The sequence below is a fragment of the Chlamydomonas reinhardtii genome, chromosome 1 (assembly GCF_000002595.2).
Source record: "Chlamydomonas reinhardtii strain CC-503 cw92 mt+ chromosome 1, whole genome shotgun sequence".
NCBI classification, from domain to species: domain Eukaryota; kingdom Viridiplantae; phylum Chlorophyta; class Chlorophyceae; order Chlamydomonadales; family Chlamydomonadaceae; genus Chlamydomonas; species Chlamydomonas reinhardtii.
In genome coordinates this window covers 527,083-553,683 of record NC_057004.1, presented here as the reverse complement: position 1 = coordinate 553,683, position 26,601 = coordinate 527,083, and the positions used below count along the sequence as shown (strand labels likewise).

At 67.2% G+C, this 26,601-nt stretch overlaps 5 protein-coding genes across 6 annotated transcripts; 3 read left to right on the top strand and 2 right to left on the bottom strand.

The window, feature by feature from the left end:
• Nucleotides 1-16: 16 nt before the first annotated feature.
• Nucleotides 17-4,888, bottom strand: CHLRE_01g003100v5 (uncharacterized protein). Of its 2 annotated transcripts, XM_043058137.1 has the most exons (14): nt 4,510-4,888; nt 4,184-4,354; nt 3,855-3,969; nt 3,724-3,751; nt 3,468-3,635; nt 3,140-3,242; nt 2,938-3,022; nt 2,608-2,746; nt 2,087-2,429; nt 1,796-1,929; nt 1,296-1,597; nt 1,028-1,152; nt 801-869; nt 17-470 (listed from the first exon to the last, which is right to left on the bottom strand). In XM_043058137.1, exons 1-14 carry the CDS (start codon nt 4,675-4,677, stop codon nt 357-359), a joined length of 2,064 nt encoding a protein of 687 aa, XP_042928051.1. In that variant the 5' UTR covers nt 4,678-4,888; the 3' UTR covers nt 17-356. The 2 variants fall into 2 exon arrangements, with proteins under 2 accessions (XP_042928051.1, XP_001700349.2); XM_001700297.2 differs by having other exon boundaries at nt 3,468-3,571; nt 3,724-3,969.
• Nucleotides 4,889-4,998: 110 nt separating this feature from the next.
• CHLRE_01g003050v5 (uncharacterized protein) lies at nt 4,999-15,633 on the top strand. Its single transcript, XM_043058136.1, has 20 exons — nt 4,999-5,470; nt 5,695-5,898; nt 6,123-6,224; nt 6,419-6,544; nt 6,761-7,027; nt 7,267-7,581; nt 7,699-7,752; nt 7,902-8,141; nt 8,320-8,583; nt 8,866-9,142; nt 9,522-9,739; nt 9,887-10,221; nt 10,526-10,871; nt 12,300-12,383; nt 12,654-12,794; nt 12,929-13,109; nt 13,406-13,655; nt 13,802-13,925; nt 14,080-14,224; nt 14,413-15,633. Exons 1-20 carry the CDS (start codon nt 5,312-5,314, stop codon nt 15,216-15,218), a joined length of 4,638 nt encoding a protein of 1,545 aa, XP_042928050.1. The 5' UTR covers nt 4,999-5,311; the 3' UTR covers nt 15,219-15,633.
• Nucleotides 15,634-15,752: 119 nt separating this feature from the next.
• Nucleotides 15,753-20,388, bottom strand: CHLRE_01g003000v5 (uncharacterized protein). The gene is made up of 8 exons (XM_043058135.1): nt 19,815-20,388; nt 19,384-19,495; nt 19,083-19,200; nt 18,587-18,735; nt 18,177-18,312; nt 17,873-17,955; nt 17,235-17,591; nt 15,753-16,987 (listed from the first exon to the last, which is right to left on the bottom strand). The coding sequence occupies exons 1-8, from the start codon at nt 20,135-20,137 to the stop codon at nt 15,848-15,850; spliced, it is 2,418 nt and encodes an 805-aa protein (XP_042928049.1). The 5' UTR covers nt 20,138-20,388; the 3' UTR covers nt 15,753-15,847.
• Nucleotides 20,389-20,488: 100 nt separating this feature from the next.
• CHLRE_01g002950v5 (uncharacterized protein) lies at nt 20,489-24,804 on the top strand. Its single transcript, XM_043058134.1, has 6 exons — nt 20,489-20,730; nt 20,976-21,053; nt 21,252-21,704; nt 22,037-22,591; nt 22,886-23,163; nt 23,996-24,804. Exons 1-6 carry the CDS (start codon nt 20,701-20,703, stop codon nt 24,123-24,125), a joined length of 1,524 nt encoding a protein of 507 aa, XP_042928048.1. The 5' UTR covers nt 20,489-20,700; the 3' UTR covers nt 24,126-24,804.
• Nucleotides 24,805-24,868: 64 nt separating this feature from the next.
• CHLRE_01g002900v5 (uncharacterized protein) lies at nt 24,869-26,594 on the top strand. Its single transcript, XM_043058133.1, has 4 exons — nt 24,869-25,004; nt 25,215-25,249; nt 25,396-25,487; nt 25,596-26,594. Exons 1-4 carry the CDS (start codon nt 24,937-24,939, stop codon nt 25,629-25,631), a joined length of 231 nt encoding a protein of 76 aa, XP_042928047.1. The 5' UTR covers nt 24,869-24,936; the 3' UTR covers nt 25,632-26,594.
• Nucleotides 26,595-26,601: the final 7 nt, after the last annotated feature.

Here is a 26,601-nt window from a genome sequence, read left to right as displayed (position 1 = left end):
CCTGTCGCAACAAGGCCACACGTTCGTAACGCCACCAGGCCTCCAGTGCGGCCATGCAGCTTTGCTACCGCTTTGGTGTGCCATCCAAATTGGGGCGCCTTCTCCCCTGCGCTTGCAGCTTTCTGGGGCCACACCTCTCCCCCATTCACATGCTGGCCGCTGCCGTGCTGCCAGTACCGCATGCTGCGCAAGCCACCGCCGAGAGTGCCCTTGCACCCGAACATCTGCAACTCTGTAGGATGACTCTCCCCGTCCAAACGAAACCTGTCTCAGGCCGCACAGACAAGGATCTCATACGCCGCCTCATGTTTGCCAGCGCGACTGCCCCCAGCCGCCTCACTGACAGGGGCTTCTGTCTATACCTCGGACGACCTCGCCCGTGGCGCGGACGCAGTGGCAGCACGCATGCGGCTCAGGTGCTCCCGCGCCGCCGCCGGCAGCTGATGCTCCTTAGTTACCCAACGGCCCGCCTGTGAATGGGGGGAAGGGACCACAGGGAGTGGCCCACAGGAGCGGCAAACGCAACACGACACACCAAAGCGCTGGCAAACGGGCCACACGGGCCACCACGGGCCTGGTTGCGATGTGGAAGAGCCCTGCTGGGAAGCACAGGGCTGCCTGCTGCTGGTGTCCCGCACTCTCACGCCCGGCCTCGATCGAGCCCTGAGCAGCACAGCCACACGCAGACCTCCGCCTGGTCCGGCCACGGCGCCCCGCCTCCCGCACAGTGCTCGCCGTAGCACAACCAACCCCTGCCCCCATACCAGCCGACCGCACTCCATGACCCGTCACTGACTCACCAGCGGCTCCTCGGGTTGCCAGGGCGGCGGCACCACCCAGGTCCCGCCCTCGACCAGGAAGCTGGCGGCCTGCAGCGCCATACACACACGTAGGTAACGGTCATCACGAGGTATGTGACGGGGCGGTACAGGTGGCAAGTTACATGGCGCCCTGTCGATTCACAAGTTAAGCGAGGCTCCTGCGGCCGCCGCGGACACGTACAGCTGCCGCCACGGCTTGGCCCCACCTGCAGCAGGTGGCCCAGCCCCAGCGGGTCGCAGTCCTCCAGGAAGAACCGCTCGCCGCGCCGGCCCGTGCCATCCACCCCACCGCCGCCGGGCCCAGCGGCTTGGCGGTTGTCCTGCCGCAGACCTGCAGGAGCAGCACACGTCACTACGTACGTTAGAGAAGCGGAGGTGAACCATCCAGTGATCTTACCCGCACTGTGCACATGTTCCCTAATGCACGCCACGTCTATCTCCTACTCGGTGCTCAGGCACGTCGTCCCCACTCGCCCTTCTTGTACATGACCTCCTCGGGGGTGGGCGGCGGCCGCGCCAGCGTCACCACCAGCAGCTGCCGCTGCCGCCGGCCACGCCGCAGACCGAACGATACAGCCGGCCCGCCTGCAGCTGGCGCCGCCGCGTCTCCTGCACCTGCCCCCGCTCCGGCTCCTGCTCCCGCTCTTACTCCCGCTCCCGCTCCCGCCGCCGTCGCTGCACATGCTGCCGGCGGCTCCTCCTCAGGCACCAGGCACCACGAGCTGGCCTGGGGCACCACAGGGGAGTACTCGCCGGGCCGCCGGGCCGCCTCGGAGCTGTATGTGGGCGGGGGATGGCATTGGGGTGGACGGCACGTGGGCGGCGGGGCAGCGCGCAGCGCCAGCACCTTGTCTTGTCAAAGGGAGCGCCCTCACGTCACCATGCACCCCGCCTTCTGCTGCGGCGGGGTATGACCTCCACGCCTTCGCTTCGTTCCTGCAACCCGCAGCCCACCCATGCGGCCGCCCGTCCACCTGTTGAGCCAGTAGGTCCGGTGCAGCTGCAGCCCCAGCCCCCGCACCGCCAGGCTCAGGCCCCGTGGGTCGGCCAGCTGCACCTCCACGTCCTCCGCCGCCACCCACCAGGGCAGCGGCAGCTCCAACACCACCTGCAGCCGTACGTGTTTGCAGCGGCGGCAGTGACAGGCAGGACCGCAGGAGGCACGGAGAGGTCAGCGGTCGGCAGGTCGTCGTCAGGACTCAGGAGGCAAGACACGTGGGGCGGGGAAGGCGAGGCAGCTGGCACGTACGGCATGTGGCGCTTGCCTCGTCGTCTGCAGCCTGGTGCAGCGTGTAGGGCGGTGGCAGGCAGCAGCGTGCGCCGTCACTGTCGCCCACGAACAGCCGCCTCCACCAGGCTGGCGACAACGACGAGCCCTGGTGGGCGCCTCCGCTTCCGCCTCCTCCGGAGGCCCAGGGCCATGCCACGGGCGGCGCCGGCAGCGCGGGAGGACTGGTGGTTGAGACGTCCACAGTGCTGGGCTCAGGCGTCGCAGGTGGTGCGGCGGATGCGGCGGTGGCGGTGGTGGTGTGGGTGTAGGCGTGGGCGTGGGCGTGTGGCGGCAGTGCCTTGGCCAGGACCAGCACTGCGAAGCGCCCATCACCGGTCCTGCGGGGCGGCATTGCCAGCGAGCGCCCAGCGGGCTTTCATTATATGCCCAGCAAGGCTGCCTCGCGTTATCAAGTAAGGATCCCGACCGGCACTAAAGCAATCCTAGTATATCACTTCATCGCCACAGTCGCCGCCCCAGCACGACTGTCGCCACACTCCCGTGTCAAGACCGCACCTGTGCACCTCCACAGGCGCTGCCGGCTCCAGCGACTCCGCAAGCGCCCGCAGCACCGCTGGCGCGCCGCCGCCCGCCACGCCCACCCGCAGCACGCCGCCGGCCGCCAGCTCCGCCTCCACCTCCAGGTCGTGCCGGCCTGGGCCGCACACATGGGCGCCAGTAGGTGAGGGTGCGTGGCGACAAGGGCTTGGCTAGGCACACTACTACTCCTGGCACCCTCGCGCCGCCCCCAAACCGCTGAGCCGACATGCCCCTCTCTCCCTGTTGTGGTTGGAATCCCTGCTCATACCCACATGACGGCTACGCCCATGGATGGGGCCGCCGTACCGTTGGGCAGGTGCACCGCCAGCAGCACGTGGCGGCGAGTCTGTGTCCACATGTACAGCCGGGCCAGTGCCGGGTCGTGACGCGTCTGGAGAGGCGGGCAAGCGGCTTGGGTTTAGTGGGGCCTGGCATCTAGGAGGGTTCAAGCAGCAAGCCAAGTACTTATGTGCACCGCGCCACCGCGTTGCCCAATCAAGTCACACACCTCTCGGCCGGGTCGGGCCGCCGCCAGCGCCGCCGCCTCGTTGAAGGCGCGGAGCTCTCGCAGCTGCGTCTCGGTGCGGTGGTGCGGGTCAGCCGCCAGCAGCCTGGTGATATGTGTGTGCGAGATAGATAGAGATGAGCGGAGGGAGGTACGAGGGGCCAGCAGTGTGCGTTTGGCGCTGGTGGGCACGGAGGAGTGGATGGCTCCGCCAGGCCGTGACGCAGAAGCTGCAGGCACGGCAACAGGTAGCTCGGGCTCTCCTTGCACCGCACACGCACGGCTCCACCCACCCGCCGCACCGCCCTACCCACCCAGCCGCATCACCCACCTGGCGTCGTCCTCCAGCCTCTTGGCCTCCAGCTCGCGCCGCCCCAGCGCCTCCACCAGCGAGCCACTGGCCAGCACCACCGGCCAGTGCAGCCCGTGGACACCCTGCTGACAGGGAGGATCGGAGGAGCAGCCGCACGTGGAGGCAGCGGACCAGGGAGGCTTAGGCCTGGAAAACAAAGGGTATCGGGCGTAGGGAGGGGGGCGGGAGGATGGACGATTGCACCAGCAGCTAGCACAGCCCCCCACGGCCTCACCCTCCAGTGCTGCCTCCGCGCGCAGAAGCTGCAGAAGTCCAGTCCGCACAGCGAGCAGGCGCGGGTGGCGGGCCGGCCGCACAGCTCGCACGTCACCACCAGCTGGCAGCCCGCCACCACCGCGCCCGCACCTGCACTGCCTCCTCCTCCTCCTCCGCCGCCGCCGCCTGCTGCAGCTCCGTAGGCTGCCGCCCTCGCCGCGGCTACTGCCAGCTCCGCCAGCAGAGCTGCCTCGCCGCCGCTGGACTGCAGGCAGTCGGGTGACCAGGGGATCAGGTGACCAGCTGACCAGGTAGGTGATCAGGTGGTCGGCGCAGCAAGCGTACATGCAAGTCACGGCTGACAGAGGCCTCAGCACACAGCCAGCCGCCCCCATATCCCCTCCCCAGCCAGCGATCCGTGGCTGCGATGCGCCTGATGAACCAGGACCGACCGAGCCACCTGACCGCAGCAGGCTCACCCTCTGTCGCTCCTGCGGCACGTACTGGTGCCGGTAGTCGTGCGCGCAGGCGTCGTAGGCGGCGCGGCGGCCCGGGTCGCGCAGCGTCTCCCACGCCGCCTGCAGCCGCGCAAAGGCCTCCGCGCTGCCGCCCTTGTCGGGGTGCAGGCAGCGCGCCGCCTCGCGGTAGGCCTGACAGGCAAGCCGAGCGCGGGGCGGTTGGAGGGTGCACATGGTCCATGTGCGGGAGAGAGCCAGAGCGGGCTACTGAAGTCACCCGGTGGGGGCGGCCCAGGGCAGGAGGGCGCGCGACCGGCCAGCACTGCCCCTACCCCGCTCACACCTACCTTGCGAACGTCTTCGTCGCTTGCGCCAAACTTCAGCCCCAGCACCTCATAGTGACTTGCGTGTGGGCCCCAGCGCTTGTGCTGCCTAGATGCTGCCGCCGAGCGGTGCTTGCCGGTGCTCGCTGCCGGTGCTCGCTGCGTGCGGGCCGCGCTGTCTTGGCGAGCCATCCTGGCTCACTTGCGGGTGGTTCTACACTGCCCGCGCTTGCCCACGAGCCTGCCCCGTTGCACCCCCAAAGCCGATATGCAGTCCCATGCTCATTGGGTGCGTCTCTTGGACGCGCCGAGCAACTGCGCGGCGTCAGCGCCCCAGCAGACCCAGCGGGACACTGCAACCGAAACCTCTTCCTGCTGTCATTGCAAGTCCAGACCATATCACATCTTGATACCGTCCATTGACAAGCACCCCCGAATTCAGGAGCGGGAGAGCAAACTCATGCAAGCCGCTGGACCGACGTTACTGAACCCGAAGCATTCCCTATGGATTGTAAATAATTTGATACGCGCTGATCACTGCACATCAACTCGACCAGTCTTACTGCCTGAAGCCTGCAGCTGTCAACAACGTTCCACGAGCTTCTTTCTCTGATGCGCCTTGACAACGCAAAAGCTTGAAGTAAACCTGTATATAGGTATTTATTTGTTCTCCTGTACAAATACGCTTCCAATCGCTAGCGCCCTAAACTTTGGGAAGGCCTGCTCTCGCATGATGCGAGTTGAGCCATTTAGTTGCTCATGCTGGGCATGACAAATCGGCTGAGCCTGGAGCTGGTGGGGTTGCACGAGGCCGGAGGTCAACACCATGGCCGTCCAGCCTCCGCCAGACTCGGTGGTGGACTGGGAGGCCGTGGACGAGGAAATCAAATCCGTGCCGTCTGAATACCGGGAACCACGCTTCTACCCGCTAAAACATGTCGTGGAAGTGTTCAGCTCGGCGGACCCGCAGGGGCTCACGCAGGAGGTGCGCGCAGTTGGCGCGTGTGCCTGTACCCCGGCGCTGGACAGTGGCCGGGGAGGTCGCCGCTAGTGCTGGGGGGGGGCTGTTTTCCACCGGGTGGCTTCTGAGGTGCACCAGTCCCGTACGTCCGCAGCAGCACCAGCTCCGCTCCTCCGCAAGCCGTGCCATTGCGCCACCCCTCCCTCTCCCCTCAACCCCACCCCCGCCCGGCTGCCCGCGCCGCGCAGCTGCGCGACACCTCGGAGCGCCTGGGCGCGCAGCTGGACGCGGTGGTGGAGGGCTACCACACCGGCTTCGCGCGCTCCATCCAGAACTACTCACAGATTCTGGCGCTGTTCGCCGAGTCCAAGGAGCAGGTGGACGCGATGAAGCACTCGCTGGCGGACGCCGCCAAGCAGCTGGGCGCGCACTCGCGCTTCATGAGCACGCAGGTGCGCATGAGCCCAGGACTGGCGGACTGGCGGAGGGCGGGGGTGGTCGCAGGCTGCAGGATGTAGGCAGGGGTGAGCGGCACTGTGCGGGCAGGCTGGCTGGCTGGTAGGCTGGCATGGATGGGGAACTGCATGGAAAGCTCGGTGCAAGTGCCCCACCGTGGACCCGACCCGCCCCGGCCCTGTGCCTCCTCTTCCCCTTCCCCTTCAACCCACACACGCAGTGGCGCAAGACGGTGTCTCTGGAGTCGTCGCTGCGGCTGCTGGCGGACATTCGCACCGTGGTGGAGGTGCCGGGCCGCGTGGACACAGCGCTGGCGGAGAAGGTGGGAGCGGGCAGTGAGGCGGATGCGGGGAGGCAGGCGGGGGCCCCCTGGGGCTGTGGAGCCCCAGGGCGCGGGTTGGCTCTGCTGGGGAGTAGCGTAGCCACGCGGCTTGCCGTTGGCAGCGGGCGCGGCGTGACAAGCAGTGACGGCCGAGTGGCCTGGTTCCCTGCCGCCTGGTTCCCTGCTCGCCGCAGGACTGGCCTCGCGCGGTCAGCTGCCTGCTGGAGGGCGCCACGCTGATGGCGCATGCGGAGCTGCGGCGGGTGGGCGCGCTGCGCAAGCTGAGGAGCGACATGGTCACGCTGGCAGGGTGGATCCAGGTGGGTCGCATGGGGCGGCGGGGGCGGGCGGCAGGGGGCGGGGGCGGGGGGCGGGGGCGGGGGCGCACAACCGACAGCTGCGTATGCCGCGGCGGCAGAATGGCGTTGGCATGGCCCTGGGTAGGGCCTTGTGGTGCACAGCCAAGGGCCTGTGACAGCTCGTCCTCGGCGCCGCCGCTTGCTGCTTGACCGCACCAACCCGTCTGCCGTACGCAGGACCAAATGGTGGATGAGCTGTCTCAGCGCATCTACAGCGGCGCCCGGGCCTCCACCTCTGCGCCCAGCGGCGGCGATGCTGGCGGCAGCAGTGGCGCGGGCACGGGGGGCGGCGGCAAGGCGGCTGATCTGGCAGCCAAGCTGGGGGCGCTGGAGTCGGCTCGCACGCGGCGGGCGGGCGGGATGCTGTTGTTGCCGGGCAAGGAGGCGGCGCCGCAGCCGGGCTGGCGGCGCAAGGGGCAGGAGCCGGCCTACAAGCTGGTGACGGTGGGTCTTGCGTCTTGGTCCGAGCGTGCAGGCTCTTGGGCTCGCTGTGGTGGCCGCGAGCAGTGTAGCACAGGGCACCACTGCCCAGGTCGCGTCATATGCCTACACCCGTACGCCCCGCTGCCCGGCTGCAACACTTGTCACTGCCCCCCTTCTATACTACTGTTCCTACCTACGCCTTCACTGCTTAAAGAATCATGAATGTACCCGCCTCCGCCTCCGCACGTCACTGCCCGCAGGACACGCTGCGGTCCAGCCGCACGGCCTCCACGGAGCTGCGCGGCGCGCTGTCGCTCGGGACCGCGGGGGCGCTGCCGCCAGGGCCGGGGCCGGGGCCAGGCAACGGGGCGGGGCCAGGGGGCGGCGCCGGTGCAGCAGCCGGTGGCCGCGGCGCTGCAGGGCCGGGCAAGGGTCCCGGTGCTGGTGCTGGTGCTGGGGTCGCAGTGACGGGCGGGGGCGGGGGCGGGGGCGGGGGCGGGGGCGACATCACAGTGGACATCGAGGGCGCCATGCGGCACGTGACCACACGGGAGCTGGTGGCGTGCCTGGCGCAGGTGGGCCCGGCGGCGGCCAGGGATGCGCGCTTTCCGGTGCTTGGCTTGCAAACCTGCGCATGGCGTGTGGGCGGCAGGTCGCGTGTAGCACACTGACACGCAGGCGCACGTGCGCAGGTGGATGGTGTTGGGGACGCCAAGAGCTTCGTGGCGCGGCAGGCGCGATCCGAGGTGCGCGCCGGCCTTTTGCTTTTCTCTCTGACTTGGCGTGAACTCTGCACTCTGCAGCATTAGTAGTAGCAGGCACTCTTTCAGCAGGTATCAGACCCGACAGGTACCTGACAGGTATAACGCTTTACCAAATCCGCCGTGCCGTGCAGATGCGGAAGCTCATACGGAGGAGTATAGACGCCTTCCTCGCGCAGGCGGCGTCGGGGCTGGAGGGGCGCGGGCTGGGCCTGATCGCCGGAGAGCTGCTGGCGCCCGCTGGCGGCGGGAACGGCGGCGGCGGCGGCGCGGGTGGGGGCTCGGGTCTGGGCGCCTCCTCGGCGTCGCTCAGCCCGGTGGTGCGGGTGCTGGCGCAGCGGCTGGTTATGCATGTGGCGGGGGCGTGTCTGCAGGTGCGGGCTGCACCGGAGGCGCCAGGGAACTCGCAGGCCCCGTCTCTCTCTGTGTGTTGCTGTCCTGGGAAGTCCGCCGCCAGTTCGCCCGATTCCTCTTAAGCCAGCGAGCCTCTACCGTTACCGTCATCGCCCGCTGAAGACGTGTCGCCGGCCCCTTTCTTTTCTCTCCCCTCAGGCCCTGGGCCGCATGCAACACGTGCTGGCGGAGCTGGCGGCGGCGCCCGCCACCACTCAGAGCTCGGCGCTGGACGTGCTGGGCAGCCTGAGGGTGGCGGCGGCGGGCGGCGGCGGCGGCGGGGGGATAGCGGGGCCGCCGCTGGGGGACGGCTCGCCGAGGTCTCGGCGCGGCAACCGCAACCCGGGCGGCGGCGGCCTGACGGCGCGGGAGCGGGCGGCGTACCTGCGCGAGGAGTACGGACGCATGTGGGACGCGCTGCAGGTGGGGCGGGTGTGAAGGGGATTGTGAAGGATGGTGAGGGTGAAGGGGCAGGTGTGGACTAGCGGGGGCGGGGGGGGGGTAGATGCCAGCCCAAACTAAACCGAACCCGATGCAAAAAGGGAGAGGAGATGAGCGTGGCCTTCGCTTTGACAACGGAGCGGCACTCTGGGGGCGGGCAGGCTAAGCGTGGGGCTGCAACTGTGGTCGTGCGGCTGCATCTGGAGGGGACAGCCCCGTGTCGTGTTGTCAAGCTCGGCGCCACGCCGCCTGCACCCCCTGCAGGAGGAGCTTCAGCAGCTGCTGGGCGAGGTGCTGCAGTCGGGCGCCGCCGCGCACCGCAGGCCCGGCGCGGCCGCGGCGCGCGTTGGCGCCGGCGGCGGCGGTGACGGCAAGGGGCCTGGGGGCGGCGGCGGCGGCGGCGGGGGTCGGGTGGGCGGTGTGCGCGGCCTGCTGAGTGACCTGAACCCGGTGCACTTCCTGGAGCAGCTGTCGGCTCTGGCGGAGCGCACCGCCGACTTTGCGGAGAACGCGCTGGGAGGCAACTTGTCCATGCCGCCGGGTGGGTGGGTGGGCCGGGGGTGCTGGCCTGGGGGCTGGGTGCGGTGCGGGACTGGGGGCTAGATGGGGTGGGGGACTAGGGGCTAGGTGGGGAAGTGGACTGAGGACTGGGTGGGTTGGTGGCCTGGGGGCTAGGTGGGGTGACGGACTGGGGGCTGGGTGGGCCCTATCAGCGCTGTGGGCATTTCCCGACTGTGCACCGTGCACCTTGCAGAGGGGAGAGGGGAGGGGACCCGCCACTCCACAACCCATTGCCGGGCCTGCACACTGCCGTTGCTGGACTACTTGCGGGAGCTTCACAACAGCTGGGCATTGCATGCAGGCTTCGTGCCCCGCAATGCCTCATCTCGTGCCTCGGCCGTCCCTTGATCTTTGCGCAGCGCCAAACAAGCCATCGCCCTCCAAAGGCCCAAGCGGGCGCGGGACAGCGGCGGCGGGCACGTCCGCGGCTCACGGCCAGCAGCAGCACCCGCACCAGCAGCACGCGGCGGCGGCTGCTGCGGCGGCTCAGCGGCCTCCTCGGCGTAACCTGAACAGCAAGCTGACGTTCGGCTTCGACATCACGGTGCCGGGGCTGGCGGCCGGCGACTCCACACAGGTGCGGTGCCACTGCAACAGGTGGCCCAAATCGCCGCCTGCAGACCTCGTACAGCCCCCTTCCCCTTCCTGCTTGGGGCGCCTGCTGCTCCTCTGTCCATCTCCCCATGCAACCACTGCCGCTGACCGCCCGTGTGCACACGCGCAGATATGGGGCGGGATGGTGCTGCGCGGCGCAGACGGCGACGGCGCAGGCTACGGCCCGCTGGTGTCCCGCGCGCTGGGCGAGCGGCCCGGCAGCGTGTACCTGCTGGCCCAGGTGTACCTGCCCGCGGTGCGGCTGGTGGCGCGGGCAGAGGAGCTGCTGCGCCTGCCGCCCGACCTGGCGGCGGTGGGGGAGGGCGGCGGCAAGGGCGGCGGCGGCGGCGGGGGCGCGGCGGGGCCCGGGGGCGGCGTGGTGGTGGGCAGCTGGCTGCAGCACTGGCTTGAGGAGGTGGCGCTGGAGCAGCTGCTGCCGCAGGTCTGGGTGGAGCTGCGGGGCAGGTGGGTGCGGGGCGTGCGGGGCAGGGTGGTGCGGGGCGTGCGGGTGCGGGGCACGTGGATGCGGGGCGTGTGGATGCGGGTGGGGCCCTGGGTCGGCCCGCAGCTGAGCCCCATGGCTATGGAGGTGTGCGTTTGTACTCAGCGACTTGCTTGCCATCAGGGTACAAGCGCTACAACAGCACACGTAGCGCGCACACACACACACACACACACACACACACACACACACACAGGTGCAGCCGTAATTCTGCATCGCATACACTGTCCTACGCGTAATGTTTTCCTTGTGCTCTTTAACACACAGGTGCACCGCGGCGCTGGACGACGCGGAGGCGTTCCGGCCCCAGGTGGGCTTCAGCGCCGCCGCAGCCGCCTCCCTGGCAGAGCGCAGCGCCGCCGCCGACGCCGCCGCGGAGGGCGCCGCCGCAGCCGCCGCCAACGGGTCCGCCTCCTCCGCCGCCGCCGCCTCAGCCGCCGCCGCCGCCGCCTCGCCTCCCGCCATGGCGCCCCGCGCGGTGGTGCCGCTGGCCCGGTTCCTGGAGGGGGTGCTGCGGGAGCTTGTGGGCGGCGCCGCGGCGCTGCCGCCCTTCACCGGCGCCTTCCTGGCCATGGCGGAGCGCATCCTGGACCGCATGCTGGGCGCCTTCGCGGTGAGCAACGCGGGGGGGGCCGTAGATACCAGCCCAAACACAACCGAACGCATGCAAAAGAGCGAGGAGGAGAGTGTGGCCTATGCTTAGACAACGGAGCGGCATTCGACGGTAGTCCCCATCCCGGGGGGGCGCGGGGGTGAGGGGAAAAGGCGGTGAGGGGAAAAGGGGAGGGGCCAGGTGCCATTTCGGCAGGCTGGACTGGCAAGGAGGGGAAGTGCAGACTGGCGGCGGCAAGCACCGCGCGGAAGCCTGCCAGGGGGCAATGTGGTACAAATGTGTGCGAATGTGATACGTGCCCTGTCTGTGGCTGACTGCTGGTGTGTGTGTGGCTCACTCCTTGGACCGACTTGGCCCCCCACCTGCCCGCCTGCGAATACAACACACACACACACACACACATACACACACACACACACACACACACACACACACACACACACACACACACACACACACGAACATGCCTAGACTCGGTGCCGCCGTGGAGCGGGGAGCGGGAGGCCAGCTCCCGCCAGCCCACGGCGACGCATAAACACCCACCCGCGTGATACCAGCCTGCATCTAGAGCATCTTGCGACTCTGCAACCGCCGCCCGCCACGCCCCCATGCAACCCCGGCCCCGTTAAGGTTGCTTGCCGTCACTCGCTCGCCCTCTTCTCCGGGTCGCGTGATACTTAATAGGCGGGCTTTAGACTGCGTGTTAGCTAGGTCGCTTGATGCACGCCGCCCCACTTGTCGCCTTTGCCATTTGCCTGCCCGTGACACTTCCGCGCTGCCGCCCTTTGCCCTCGCTTCCTCTGTCGCCCGTAGGTGAGCTCGACTATGACCAGCGGGCGGGAATATGGGACTTAGGCGTGCTGGGTAAACGTTGTAGCGCGCCCAGGGCGCGGCGCATACAATGCATACGGTATGGGTCCCACTCGGGGTCAGATCGTTCGTCGATCGCCCGAGAGGGTTACAGGCTTTTCGCGGGTAAGTATGACTACCGGGGTCGACGCAGCAACACGACGCTCGGTATTCGGTAGGTATCCGGAAGTAACTCCGGCGCCGGTTGGGCGGGCTTCGTTTTGTGGTTTTTTTCTAACACACACACACACACACAAACATACACACACACATGCATCGCATACACTGTCTTTGCGACACACTACGCAACATACACAGACACACACGCACACACACACGCACACACACACACACACACACACAGACACACGGGCGGGCTTCGTTTTGTTGTTTTTTTCTAACACACACTCGGGTAAGTATGGTCTCGGCTCGGCAGTTCGGTCGGCTGCGGTAAGTATACTCTGAAGATAATCCGCGGCCGTAATTCTGCATCGCATACACTGTCCTACGCGTAATGTTTTCCTTGTGCTTTTTAACACACGTAACGTGCATGCCGTGCACACGTTCATGTGTGTGCAGCACATGGTCCGGCTGGTGTCGGCGGACTGCCCCTCCGTCCGCCTGGTGGGCCGGTCGGACGTGTGCTTGGCCATGGCGGCAGAGGTGAGAGGGCGGGGAGGTGAGGCAGCAGGCAGCAGGGGGAGCGGGGGGAGGTGGGAGGGGGTTGCAAAGATGGTACAGAAAAGTGTAGCGATGTAGACAGCAGGCGTAGGAGGGAGCCGGGGACCGAGGACAAGTACGTGATGACCGCTGCTGCCGCCTGATTTACAATGGGCAGAGGCCCTGTGCGGCCCGCACGACACGACTACGCTCTCCGTCTGTGCACGCACGCCCCATGCGCACGCACCCCTCTGCGCCCGCGCCGGTGTGCAGACGGACGCACTGCTGCTGCGTGAGCCGGTGGCCTTCGCGCCGCAGCCCTACGCGCTGCCCGGCTCCGGCCCGGGCCCGGGGGCGGGCGGCGGCGTGTCGGCCACCGAGCTGGTGGCGTTCGTGGTGTCTCTCCGGACACAGGTGCGTGTGCGCCCCCCCCCCCGCGTCAGCACCTGCAACATCCCGCCTACGCCGTGTCGCGCTGTAGCCCGCCTACGCATCCCAATCCTCCTGCGCGCCCGCCTATGAACCTCCTCGGGCGCGACGCATTGCAGGAGCGGCCGCTGCTGGTGCCGGCGTCGCTGCGGCCGCTGTCCTCCGGCGCCGGAGGTGGCGGCGGCCACCGCGGCCCCGCGCCCGGCTTCGGCGCTGACGGCGACGCGGCGGAGGCGGAGCTGCACTACCTTGCCATGAGGGAGCGGCCGCAGCCCGCGGAGCGACTGTTGCTGGGGCAGGGTGCGTGCTGCGGGGAGCGCCTGGGGTCTATTGTGTATGGGGGGGGGGGTGTTGTAAATACCAGACCAAACTCAACCAAACTAGCGGAGCACAGGCAGAGGCGACAGTTGCAAGCGATAAGCGGGGGGCCGTCGTGGGGGCCCTGCCATGCTTGCGGCGTAGCTCTCTGCTTGTCTGGAGCTGATTGACGCGGTATCCCGGCCCGACCGGGCAGCACTGGCTGTCACATACTCATCTCTTGCCCGTGTTACCTCAGCATCGGCACCTGCATGCGCCCCCACCACGTGCTGCCGCAGGCTCGCCCGACCGCGCCATTCAGCTGGCGGCGCTGAGCGAGTCGCTGGACTACGTGGCGGAGGCCGTGGTGCGCCTGTCCGCGACGGGGGTGGGGGCGGCGGGGGCGGGTGGAGCCCAGCAGCAGCCGGCGGGGGCGGCGGGCGGCCGCGGGCTGGGCAAGCAGCGCACGCGAGGGCGGCAGCAGCAGGATGAGGCGGCGGGCAGCGGCGCCGGCTCGGTGCCCGAGCTGCTGCTTCCAGTGGTGCAGAGGTGCGTCGGCGTGGGGACTGGCGTGGGGCGGCACGGGGCGGCTCGGTGCGGGTGGCAGGGGAGAGCACGGTTGCGGGGAAACCACACCTGGGGCGGGTTGGTAAGATGGCGCCCAGCCGCTCTCCTTCCCGCTTTGACCCGCGCAGCTACAAGGCGCTGTCTGGCCACTGCTCGCGGCTGCTGCGGCTGGAGGCGCTGATGCTGGTGGCCGCGCACCTGGCCCCGGTGGCGGCGGCCAGCCACCTGCTGGACGAGGACGAGGCGCTCGAGGTGCGGGGGGGCAGGGGGCAGGGGGGATGGGGGGCGGGCGGGCGTGTGCGCGGGCCACAAGGGAGCGGGTGCACCGGAGCGTGTTGGTGTTGAGGCAGTCCGCGTGCGCCAGTCCGCCTGACATCCCTCCATACCGCCACCTCCCCTGGTGCAGTTGCCCGCCAGCCTGGGCTCGCTCACGCGCACCTGTCTGCGCGCCTCCGAGGAGCTGGCGCCCTTCCTGCAGCCCGCCAAGAGGGCCTACGTGTTCGGGCCGCTGGCCGCCGCCACCGCTCGCGGCATGATGTGGCTGCTGCCGGGTGGGTCCTGGTTCCCTCTTGGTCCGCCTTGTTTGGCTTGGGCGCGATCCCCGCTTTCGTGTTCGGGGACCGCCGTGACGGGCCCACCTGCGCACCTGCCGCAGCCTCCTAGGTCCTTGGCAGGCCCCAAGTCGACTCACACATACGCTATACACACCTGCTGCTTGCACCTCCCCGCCACCCCGCAGCCATCCACGACATCAACGGCCTGGGGGTGGAGCGCATGATCCGCGCCCTCACCGTCATGCAGCCGCCGCTCACCTCGCTCGTCGCCATCGCGCCCGGCACCGCCAACGCGGCCGCGGCAGGCGGCGCCGGCAAGGGCGGCGCCGCAGGCGCCGCCGCCACCGCGTCAGCGGCGGAGGCCGCGGCAGCGGCCGCGGCCGCGGCTACCGCGTGGCCGCCCGTATCGGGCACGGGGCCGTCGGCGGGCGTGATGGCGGCGCTGCTGATGCAGCCGGAGTCGCGGGCGGGCGAGCGGTCGCGTGTGTGGGACCGCTCGCGCGGCTACTACGGGCTGCTGCTGGTGCCGCCGGACGAGGTGGTGCGGGCGGCGGGCGAGCGGCCGGGGCGGTTCGCCTACGCGGAGTGGATGGCTCTGCTGCAGGCGCGCGTGCCGGGGCGCACGGTGACGGACGTGGGGCTGGGCGCGCTGCAGCGCTGCCTGGACCGCGCCTACGGCCTGACGCCCGGGGCCAAGATGGCAGAGGTCATGGGCGCCGTGGTGGGCGCGGTGCAGGCGCCGGCGGAGCGGCTGGGCGACGCGCTGCTGGAGGGCCTGGCGGCGGGCAAGGACAGCGTGCTGGAGGCGCTGGTGGCGGGGCGGGACGGCCTGGTGGCGGGCGTGCGGGTGCCGGCGCAGACCCTGCAGCGCGTGTTCAGGAAGATCGGCGCGGGCGCGGCGGCGGCGGCGCGGGCAGGGCGCGGCAAGCGGCAGCAGGCGGCGGAGGGGCAGGGGCAGGGGCAGGGGCAACAAGGGGCAGGCGGGGAGTAGTGGCGGGCAGGGCCCCGGTATTTGTGAGCCTGGGTGCAGGGTCTGTGTGTGAGTGTGTGCGGCGGGTGCGCTGCGCAGCAGGATGCGCTGAGACATGTGCGGTCCTGAAAGACTCCGTGGCTGATGACACCCCTCGCGATGTCAGGCACGAGCGCGCAGCTGGCTGGAAGTACTATAGTGACAAGTCGCAAGGTGGCGGCCATGGACAGAGCCAGAGCCCGAAAAACGTACCGCAAACGCACACCACAAACGCAAGCGCCGCTCACCTTCTCAGCCGCACAAGGCGGAGGTCGGCGCCCAGCCGAAAGTTATCAAGCCATTAACACAGCCCGCAGCTGCACCCAGTAGGCGACCAGTAGGCCGCACATGTCCACGGGGCCCGAGGGACCCGCAGTAAACCGTGTATAAGCGTTGCTATTGACCAGCGCCTCCTGCCGGTCCCTGAAGAGGGCGAACCTTGGCGTGGCAACTCGCAAGGGGCGCAACAGTGTACCGAGCCGACTTTGCCAGCAGCATGCGGTGGGGTCGTGGGGAGCGGTGTTCCCCTTACACTGATGCGCAGCAACACTACCGCAGCTCGCCGCGGACCTCAAATCCTGAACCGTCAGTGACCGCTAATCAACAGCCCCTCATGATGCCGGCGCGCCAGACCCTGGCGGCGCCGAGCTGGTCATCACCCCTGTGCCTGCCCCCGGCCCTCCCGCCCCTCCCGTTGCCGCCGCCGCCGCCAGCTGCGACGCCGTGGCCTCCGCCTTGGCCTTCAGCTCCTCCGCCACGCCAGGCGGCAGCCCCGCCGACAGCGCCGCGATGGCGGCGTCCACGCCCGCATTGCTCAGCGCCGCCGCCCGGCTGTAGCCGGCGTTGCCCAGCTGTAGCACCGCGGCCGTCAGCGGCGAGGCGGCGTCCGCTACTGCCACCACCGCCCGCACCACCGCCTCGGCGCGCAGTGCTGCCGCCTGCACCCGCAGCTGCCAGGCCTCGTTGGTGTGTGCCAGGCTGGTGTTGAGCACGCCGCGCTGGCGGGCGGTGGCGTTCGCGGCGGCGCCTCGAAACGCGCCGGCCAGTGGGCCGACGACGCCCGCCCCCTGCTGCAGCCCTGCCGCTCCCGGAGCACCCAGCAGCAGCTGTTTCATCGCTGGCGGCAGCAGCTGTGCGGTGGGCGAGGCTGCTGCGGCCGTCCGGAGGCGATCAAGCAGAGGCGTCGTCGCTGCGGGTGCGGCGGCCGGCTGCCCTGCAGCAGCGCCGCCCAGCCCGGCGGCAAAACGCTGTAAGGCGGCGGAGCCGCCTGCTACAGCAGGCGAGTCGTCCACGGTGGGGTCTGCCTCCCCCACAAACAGCACACGCGGGCCATCGGCAGTATCGTTTGCAGCGGCGGGACCTGGCGGCGGCGCTTGTGGCGCTGATGTCACTGCTGTGGCGTCGCGGTAGCCTGCAGGCCCCGTGACAGCAGGTGCTGCTGCCGGTGTAGGCCCGGTTGTGCCGCCAGGCGCACCACTACTGCTACTGCCCCGCCCAGTGCCGCCCCCGCTGCTCGCCGCCGGTGCCGCCGCACCGCCGCCTGTCACGCCGCCGCCACCGCCACTGCTGCCACTACCCCCGCCACTACCCCCGCCACCGCCATCGCCAGCACTGCCACCGCCACCGCTGCTACCGCCGCCACCACTACCGCTGCCACCGCCGTAGTCTCCGCCGTAGTCGCCGTTGTCCAGGTAGTCGTTATTGAAGGCGGGGCCCGCAGCGGCCTGGAAGGAGCGCAGCGCGTCCAGCGTCTGGCAGGTGGGCGAGCGAAGGAATGAATGAGCCGGAAGTAAGGAGGGAGCGACTGTGAGTTGCGGCAACGCTGGCCTGTGTGGCGTGATGACGCTCGCGCGCGCATGTGGGGGATTGCAAGCCCGCGGCACAGTCCACCGGTGGCAGTCCGCCGCCCCAACCCACTTCCCAAACACCGGCTCCTCTGTCCACTCCGTCCAGCACCGCAAGTGTCATTCGGGTGCTTGCAGTCGCGCTAGCTCCCACCTGCAGGTTGAACCACTGGGCGCAGAACGGCGCCAGCCCAACAGGCGCCTGCGTGCGGCTGCTGTTGTCACCCGCAGCACTACTGCTGCTGTTGCCGCCGCTGCCCATGCCACTGCCCGCCCCGCTGCTGCTGGCGCCGCCATCTTGCTCCAGGATCTTCGTGGAGGGCAGCACGAGCCCCCGGACTCCCGAGTCTGGAGAGTCGGCAGGCGGGCTGCTTGTGCTGTTGCCGCCGCTGCTGCTGCTGTTCCCAGCTGCCGTCCCGCCCTGCTGCCCCTGCCCCTGCCGCTGCCCCGGCTGCTGGTTCAGGAGCTGGTTCAGGTTGAGGCCGGTGGAGGCCGTGCCCGACACCAGCACCTGGCGAGCGCACACGCGTGTGTGTGTGTTGCGTTGTGTGTGTGTGTGTGTGTGTGTGTGTGTGTGTGTGTTGTACACGCACATGAATATCATCAAGCACAATGTTTAGGGTAAAAGCGGCAACGCGCAGGTTTGGGGAGGGATGAAGCGCGAGGCAGCCAGTGCGCTTCCCGACGGTGACCACCCGGCGGCACTTCCTCCCACCCACACCCGCTGGCCCCTGTCTCCCGACCCCAAGCCCGCCTCCCACCCAACCTCCTGCCCAACCTCCTGCCCCTCACCTGTGTGCACGTGAGCGGGTCCCATGGCGACAGCAGGTTGAAGGGGTAGGCCAGGACCTGGCCGTACTGCTCCACACGCGGGTCTGCAGCAGCAGGAGAGGGCGGGCGGGCGGTGAGAGTGAGAGGCGGGGGGGAGGGGCAGCGGGCGGATTGGCGGGGGGAGGGATCCGCGGGCGGGGGTTGCACCCGTTGTGGAGACGTGCGGCATGGGGTCTTGGCAGGGCAAGTAGCCCCTGTTCAAGTTTGCGCCGGACAGCATGAGTGGCAGCAGCCTGTACGTGTCACACGCGCCACGCCTACCTACCTGCGAAGTTGACGACAGCATTGGTCTGTCCGATGGCCTCCACGCCCGCAAAGCCCAGCGACTGGTCGCCGCGGCTCACCACCGTGCGCGAGGCCAAAGGGCCAGTGTGGGGGCCGTCAAACGTGGCCGCCTGGGCCTGCGCGCGTTGCGTGCGGTCGCCAGTGGTATGGGTCAAGCTACACATGAGAAGCCGGACAGCCTCAACGCACTCCTGCTAAGAGAAGGCGCAAGGGCATTGGCCGCTAGCCGGCTCCACACCTGCCCCAGCACACACATACCTGTTCCACAAACACCTCTCTCTCTCTCTCTCTCTCTCTCTCTCTCTCTCTCTCTCTCTCTCTCTCTCTCTCTCTCTCTCTCTCTCTCTCTCTCTCTCTCTCTCTCACACACACACACGCCCGCCCACCAACCTGCGAGGTGGACACGCCCAGGCTGTTGCTGAGGGGGTTGTAGCCCACCTCGCCCACCCAGTAGTAGCCGCCCGCGGCCGAGGCGCCGGACGCGCCCGTGGCGGCCTCACTCAGGAAGTAGCCGCGGCTGGGGAACAGCGAGCAGCACTCTGAGGAGGAGAGGAGCGGGCGGGTGTGTGTGTGTAGATACCAGCCCAAACTAGACCGAACCCAATGCAATCGAGCGAGGAGGAGAGCGTGGACTGGGGGCTGGTTGAGGCAGGGGGGTGAGGAGGCAGGGCCGCAGGGGACATGGATGGGAGGAACTAGCCAGGGAGGCAAAACGGGACATGTGACCAACCGTGCGGGCGCTGCTACCACGCTGCATGGCTTCCGCCGCCGCCAACACTCAGTGCCACGGCATCGCATGCCGGCCACCCCTTTCACTGCGCGCCTCCGCGCCGGCTCCCCACAATTCCCAGGAATCCACCGGAGGGCTGCCTGTTGCCGTACTCACGCAGGAACTGTGGCACCACCACGTAGGCCGCGGTGGAGGCAGCCGGCCGCGACTGGCCGCCGGGGCCGCCCAGCAGCTGAGAGGCCCAGCGGCCCTGGCTGGGGTTCACCGCCATAGCCTGGCGGCGGCAGCGCAGCACACCGCGCAGCACAGCGCAGCGCAGCACAGCACGTGTTGGCCATGCGGTTTGGGTGTCCATAGGTGGGTTTCGGGGCGTTCACGGCACAGCAGGGAACTCCCTGCAGCTGGCAGCGGTGCGCTGCTCGGCCGCACCGCGCCCGGTCCCAGCCGCGCCGCGCACCTGGCCTGTGGAGAAGCCGCCGCCCCAGTTGAGTGTGCCGTCGGCGGCCAGTCGGAACTTGGAGTCGCCAGCCAGGGTGGCGGAGGCGGAGCCGGCGGGCGTGGCGGCGTACCTGTGGCGGGTGGTGTGGGGCAGGGCAGTGTCTGGGAGTGGGAGTGGGAGGCGTGTCGTGTGTAGGTGGGCTGGTGTGGGACAGGGGAGAGGCGCAGGGATAGATGTATGGAAGGTTGTGCGGGGGAGTGGGTGTTAGGTGGTCACGAGATGAGTGCGAGACTGCGAGGTACGGTATCGCACGCCGTGCCGCCGCGCTGTGCTGCAGCCAGGCACTTGCACCTCCTCCCCCGCGCCCCCCAGCCTTACTGTTCGCGTGCACCAGCTCCCACACATCCATGCATGCATCCTGGCCCCATCACCAACGGTGCGGCACTTACCAGGATATGGAGTTTATGTCCAGCACCCGGGGACCCAGGTACAACTGCTGCAGCTGCCGCCGCCGCCGCCGCCATGCAGAGGAGGCGGAACTGCCCACCAGGAGCGTGTGTGCCCGTTGGCCATCGGCAATTTCTGCAGACCGCTCCTCGCCGCCATCTTGCCGCTCCCCAGAAGGCGCTTGCTGCCAAGCCCTCTCAGTGTGTGTTGTGTGTGTGCGATGATGCGGAATCGGCAGGGGCAGCACCGCTGAAGCCCCCTCGCACGCGGCTGGCACGAGGCCCGGCAGGTACGCGTTCAGCACCACGGCCGAGCGCGGCACCATGGCTGGTATTGCTGTATGTGCTTGCGGCAATGACTCAGATGCGAGCGTGTCAACGCAGCGGCAGATTGCCGCGAGGGCTGCCAGCAGCAGCATTGCTGCGGGTTATGTGTCTGGGACCATCCAGCTTAGGATGTCGAAGTGTCGGCCCAACCTAGAAGGCCAAGTCCTGCAAGTAATGGGATGACCAATGCGAATTCTAACCGCCGTCATAACTACAGTGCTTGGTCAAGCAAGCCGAAGCGCGGGGACACGGCGATCCGCGCGTCCTAACAGTCTTCGGTCGTGAAAGTGTCGGCGAGAGTGCATGGCGCCCGCTATTCGGTTACACACACAAACTATCCTAATTAGCCTGCAAGCAGCTGTCAGCGAGGGCAAACATGACAGCAAAGCAAAGTTAGCGGGCTTTCTGAGTCCCAGTTGCGTGTAGGCAGTCTCGCACAAACTTACTAAAATTGAGCTTTGTAAATCAAGTCTCGTAGCAACAAACAAACTGGGCAATCATGCCATCGGTGAAGACGACAACCAGCAAGCGACTTGGCGAGTTGCTCCTAAAGGGCTGGGCCATGCTCGCGGATAATTGCCCGGATTGCCAGGTAAGCGACCTGCGACAGGTGATGTGCAATTCACTGCTGCGGAGTTCAGTCCCGGACTTGCGCTGCGCGATGACACAAAACCCCGGCGGCGCTTTGGGCGAGCGATTTGGTGTGCCTGACGCCGCGCGCTGAACCACTGCAGCAGTTCGGCGCGCGGCGTCCGACATGGCGTTGGTGTACTGCGAAGTTGACCCTGCGAACTTATGAATCCCGCTGCGCGGACGCGCTCCCCCGGCCTCTCGCAGGTGCCGCTTATGAAGGCGCGTGACTCGCAGGAGCGGCTGTGCGTCAACTGCAGCACTACCTACGTCCCGGATGGCCAGGTGGGCGCCTGGGCAGCTTAGGTTTCCAGCGGCGCGGGTACGCCCACGGGCGCGTGATGGGCGGGGGGGGGGGGGGATGGGTTTGCCCTGCACACGCGTGGCCAGTGGCCACGCGGACACCCATGCAGCTCACACGTTGCGCATACGCCATAACGCCGTCATTTGACGTATGGCCACAATCCGGCCGCTGTCACGCAGGGGCTGCGGCCAATTGGCAGCGCTGGCGGCGAGGACGCTGCCGGCGATTCAGGGGCCGGGGGCAGCGCCAGCACCAGCGGGCGTGTCGGTCAATCGGCAGGAGTGGCAGCAGGCTCAGCGCAGTCCAACGGCGGCGCTCATGGCGGGCGGCGGGGGGAGCCAGCCTTGCATGGCGCAGAGGGGGCGCAGGTCGCGGCGCCGAACGGGGTGGGGCATAGCGGGGACGAGGACAAGGAGGAGGAGGAGGAGGGGGCGGACTACGACCCCCGGGCGGATCCGCGGCTTGGGCCCTTTAGCAGCGCCGCCAACGCTTCTGCCCCGGACAGTAAAGCGGCTGGGGCGGCTGTTGCTACTGCTGGTGCCACGGCGGCTTCTGCGGGCAGCGGCCGCAAGCAGCAGCAGCAGCAGGCGGAAGTAGATGTGGCGGACTTGTTGTCGTCCAAGATGCTGCAGGTGGGTTTGGAGTCTGGTGTCAGGTGCTGGTCAGGTTGCCAAGACCAACCCCACAGTGCGCTGGGCTGCGCGGGAAGCTGTTGCCGGCGTTGTGGCGCTTGTGAACATGAGCGCTTAAAGCGTGTGCGCATGGAGACGCAAGTGTGCGCGGCGTGGTGGTCCGGATGGGGATGGTTGCGCACGTGACGTGGTATGGCTGGTGTTGCTCTTATGCGGTGCTGCGTGCGCGGACCGGGGGTTTTAGCGGGCTGCCCGTGTCCACAGCGGCAGGGCCAGGGCGGTGCTGACGACGTGCTCGGTGGACCCTCCCCCTCCCGCTTTGCACACCGCAGGGCTGGGCGCTGCTGGATAAGTACTGCCCGCGGTGCTGCACGGTGCTGGTGCGCTCCAAGGCCACCCGGCAGATGTTCTGTGTGGCCTGTGACGCCTGGGTGGTACCGGAGGGCGAGCAGCCGCCGCAGCAGCAGCAGTCGCCGCCGCCGCCCGCGCAGCAGCAGGAGCCGCTGGAGCAGTTGTCGCCGCCGCAAAATCAGCCGCACACGACACCTGCCGCAGCGGCGGAAGGCGGCCGGCCGCACGCGGCGGCCAGCCCCGCCGCGGCGGCGGCAGGGGTGCCCGATGCGGCGCAACCCAACAGCGCCGCCGGCCCCAACAGCGCCGCCGGCACCAGCACAAGCTCGCCGCGCCACCAGGTGCAGGCGGCGCCGGCAGCCACAGCCGCCGCAGTGCCAGCACCACTGGCGTCGGCGGCGGTGCACACGGGGGGTGGCGCGGCTGGCTTCCTCGCTGACGTTCTTGGAGGGGTGGGACCGGCAGCAGGGGGTGCGGCCGCAGGTGTGGCGTACAGCGGCTATGAAAGCAGCTCACGCGGCTCCTCGCCACCACCCGTGAGTCCTTGGAGCCGCGTGTGCGTCGTAGTACTAAGCACAACAGCCAACGCTGCACGGAATCGTGTGCCGGATTGAAAGCGATAAGAATGCCCGATGTCGGCGTGTGTCCTTCGGCTCGGAACTGGCCATGGAATGTGTCACCTGCGCCTGTACTGACAAGCGAGATTGCTGCCGCCTGGTAGCGATGGTGATGCTCAATGCCGATATATTGCCTGGACGCATGCCGACGCGTAACTCCGCACGCACCTGCGCTGACGATATGCACTTATGTGCGCCTGTGTGTGAACGCAGGTGTTCCCTGTTGATGCGCCCTTCCTAGTCGGGGGCGCGCCCTCTCGCCTCCTGCAGCCGTCCCAGCACCCGCACCAGCAGCCCCCGCAGCAGCACCCGGCCGCCAATGCCAGTGCCCACGCCAACGCCCACACACACGCCGGCAGCCACCAGCCCAGCCAACACCTTCGAGGCAACTTCGCGGCGGGGCTGGGCGCCGGCAGCGGCAGCGGCGGCAAGTCGCCGGCGGTGGGCGGCAACGCAATGCTCCTGTCCGTCAGCCGCACCGTCGCGCTCAAGTGAGGGAGTGAGGGTGTGTGTGTGTGTGTTAAAGAGCACAAGGAAAACATTACGCGTAGGACAGTGTATGCGATGCAGAATTACGGCCGCGGATTACCTTCAGAGTATACTTACCGCAGCCGACCGACCTGCCGAGCCGAGACCATACTTACCCGAAGCACCTGTTACGCCCATCTACCTAACCTTGGGTGGGGATTAGTGTCCACACGATCCCAAGGGTGCAAGCCCATGCGAGTGTCCAACAACGTTCCCAGGCACTCCTAACCCGAATAGCCCGCCCGCTGATCGTAGCCGAACTCACCTACAAGCAAAGGGCGAAACGTTGAGGCACAGGCGAAGGATAGCACAGGTCAGTGTCAGCGGCGAGGAGGAATGGCGAGGGCGGCGAGGCAGGACAAAAACTAAGACACACAGCCCAGCCCAGCCCCAGCCCCAAGAAAGAGTTAGTAGTGAAAGAAAGAGAAAGAGGTAGGTACAAGCTGTGTGTGTGTGTGTGTGTGTGTGTGTGTGTGTGTGTGTGTGTGTGTGTGTGTGTGTGTGTGTGTGTCAAAGAACACAAGGAGAACAAAGTGCAAAGACAGTGTGTGAGATGTGTATGTGTGTGTGCTTGCGCTGTGCTTCATTTGGGTCATGCAGTCGCCGCCCGCCTCATATGGCGTTGCCTACCCCTTCTGCTCTAGGCCCTCCCTTCCTCACCCAGCCACCTCTCACCACTCCAACCACACCTACCACACCCTACCAGTTTCTCAATACACATACACATACACACACATACACATACACACACACTATGACCGAGGTATGGCCTTCCTGTGTGCTGCTGTCATGCAGGATGACCGAGGCCCAGCAGCAGCTGGAGCGCATCAGTGTGCTGGAGCTGGACCGCGCGCGCGGCCTGGTGGGCTTCATCGCCGAGTGCCTGGACCTGCTGGCCAAGCTGCACCGCCTGCAGGCGCAGTAGCAGGGGGTGAGGAGCAGGGCGAGGAGCATGGGGAGGAGCAGGGGGCGAGGAGCAGGGGGAGGGGAGGAGGAGGAGGAGGGGCAGCAGGCGGCCACTGCGGCAGGGGTGCGAGCGGCATCGCCAGAAGGGAATGAAGGCAGGATGGGGATACGGCGTACGGCAAGCCCCGTGGCCGGTGGCAGCGGCGGCAGGGGTGCAGGGGGCTTGAGCGTGTCAGTTGCAGTCACGGCTGCGGTCAGGGGTAGCAGTGTTTGGCGTTGGTGGTTTTATGACTGAGGAGATAGCATGGAAGAAGAACGGTGTAGGGTGTGTCAGGGAATGGAGGGTGGTGGTGTGAGCGGCCAATCGGTGGCCGACTCATACAATGGACGTGTTGCAGCGGCCAAGGCTCAAGAGGTGGTGCGAGCAGTGAACTGCGGGGAAGTGCGGAAGCTTGGTTCAGCCGGGTCCGTGGAGAGCCCCACAATTTGAAGGCGCGCCGTGCATGGCGGCATGCGGGCTTGATCGCACTGCGAGGGAGACCGGGGCCGATGTCGCCCGTGTTCCTTCAAAGCGTGCCAGACGCGGCGATAACTCATACACACCATCGACGAATGAGCACAATGAGGTTTAAATCGGAGCTTGTGTGCGACGACGGGTTTGCCGCCGCATTTGGGTCGTGGATACTGACATGGAAGCAGACCCGAACATGGGGTTGCAGGGAGGAAGGGAAGGCCACTTCAAGACTGTCTTCATACACTTATTTAAGGGCGCAATACACAAGTCGTAGACCATATAGAGAACACGTCTTTGCCAAGATATCAGCGCCACCATGTGCAAGTTCTATTGCATGTCCGAGGGCCCCAGCACGAACCTTAAATGTCTGCATTGTGGAAAACGGTAAGCGAGTGCTTGCACACTAGCAATTATCGGTTGGCGTGTGGCCTCGATGTCTTGTTCACATGTCGCATGGCTCTAGAATCTGGCTCTTGCATACACGGGCGCAGCTGCTGAAGGACCGCGAATGTGGAGCTTTCTCAGGCCGCATATGTCACAGGAGTCGCCCCTGAGCTTTTGTGCATCCAACCGTGTCGCATACACGCCATGCAGGTACTGTGCGGCATGCTTGCACGGGGAGTTTGAAGGTGCGAGCCAGCCAGGGTGGAAGGCGCGCAGTTGTGGGAACTGAGCGCCTGCACGTGCGTAGCCGGCCGCGCTCCATCGAAGCCGCTGCTGGCAGCCTCTGCTTTCGTACCTGAATGCCTGTGTGCCCATGTGTCTTGTGTCGCAGGCAAAATGAAGTCGCTGATCAAATGCGGTGCATGTGGCAAGAACCCCAGCAGCAAACCGAACACGGAGCGCGGCTCGTGGCAGGGCACGAAGGTGAGGCGGATAAGCTTCAAGCAAGCCATTGCAGCTGTTGGCACGCTGCCATTCCTTTGAACCTTGATCACTACGCTAATGGATAAACTACTTCGTTGTGCAACGCAGGTGCCTCCTCGTGTCGCCGACAACACTGGCAACTAGGCAGCGGGTCTCACCACGGGGGAGGGCGTGGGGTGCTGGGATGGTGAGGTGTTTCTTTACATAGCGCGCGAACTGTGGTACAATACATACCGTACATAGTGGCACGCTCAACCTTCATTCGGGCCTTCGCAGTGTGTTTCCATGCATACAGATGGAATGTGCTCCCGTTTTGGACTGGTCAACGCTCAAGGACCGGTTGAGGGTTCCGAAATGGAGCATCGGGCGTCGGTGTCAACCCATGGCGGGTAACACATACATGGCACGGAACGTTATACGTACGTAACCGCTGGTTTTGGGTTAGTACTCAACAGCTTTTATAAATGGATCTATATCGATGAGCAGTCGAGAGGAGCGGGGTGAGCGGTTTATGCATCTCGATGAGGCTGTATGGGCGCTCGTGGTGTATGTAGAGGGTATTGTGCGTGTTTGTGGGATCAAGGAAGAAGCACGAGGTTTAAGATGGCCGTTGGCGGGTAATGAGGTGTGGTGTAAGCGTTTGTGCCTTTGTGGCGCAGCTGGATTAGGAGGCGGAGGCAATCAGGCAACCCCAGTTAGTTGACATGCTGTCCGGCGATGTCTGTCGATGCGTGTGTCGATGAGGGGGCGCCGCTTTGGCGGCCGATAGCCCCCATACACCCCACCACCGCCCCCAAGTGGGCACAAACGCTTAGTGTGAAGGCGGTCCCGTCGCTGGATGGGGCCGCTCCGTGCGGGTGGGGCGCGGCGCATGGACGAGGAGGGGGGGGTTACATTCATGATTAATTAAGAAGTGAAGTCGTAGACGGGTACAGTTGCAGCGTAGACGCGTTGTTACCGATGTCCGTGAAGTCCAGCGGCCAGCTCCAGCGCGTAGACCCGCCGAAGGCTGCTGCTGCTGCTCTCCCATTTTGTCTAACGACTATTGGGGGGGGGGGGGGGGGTTGAGGCCCCCAGTTGACACCCTGAGACCAGGAGAAGATGACAAGGCCGC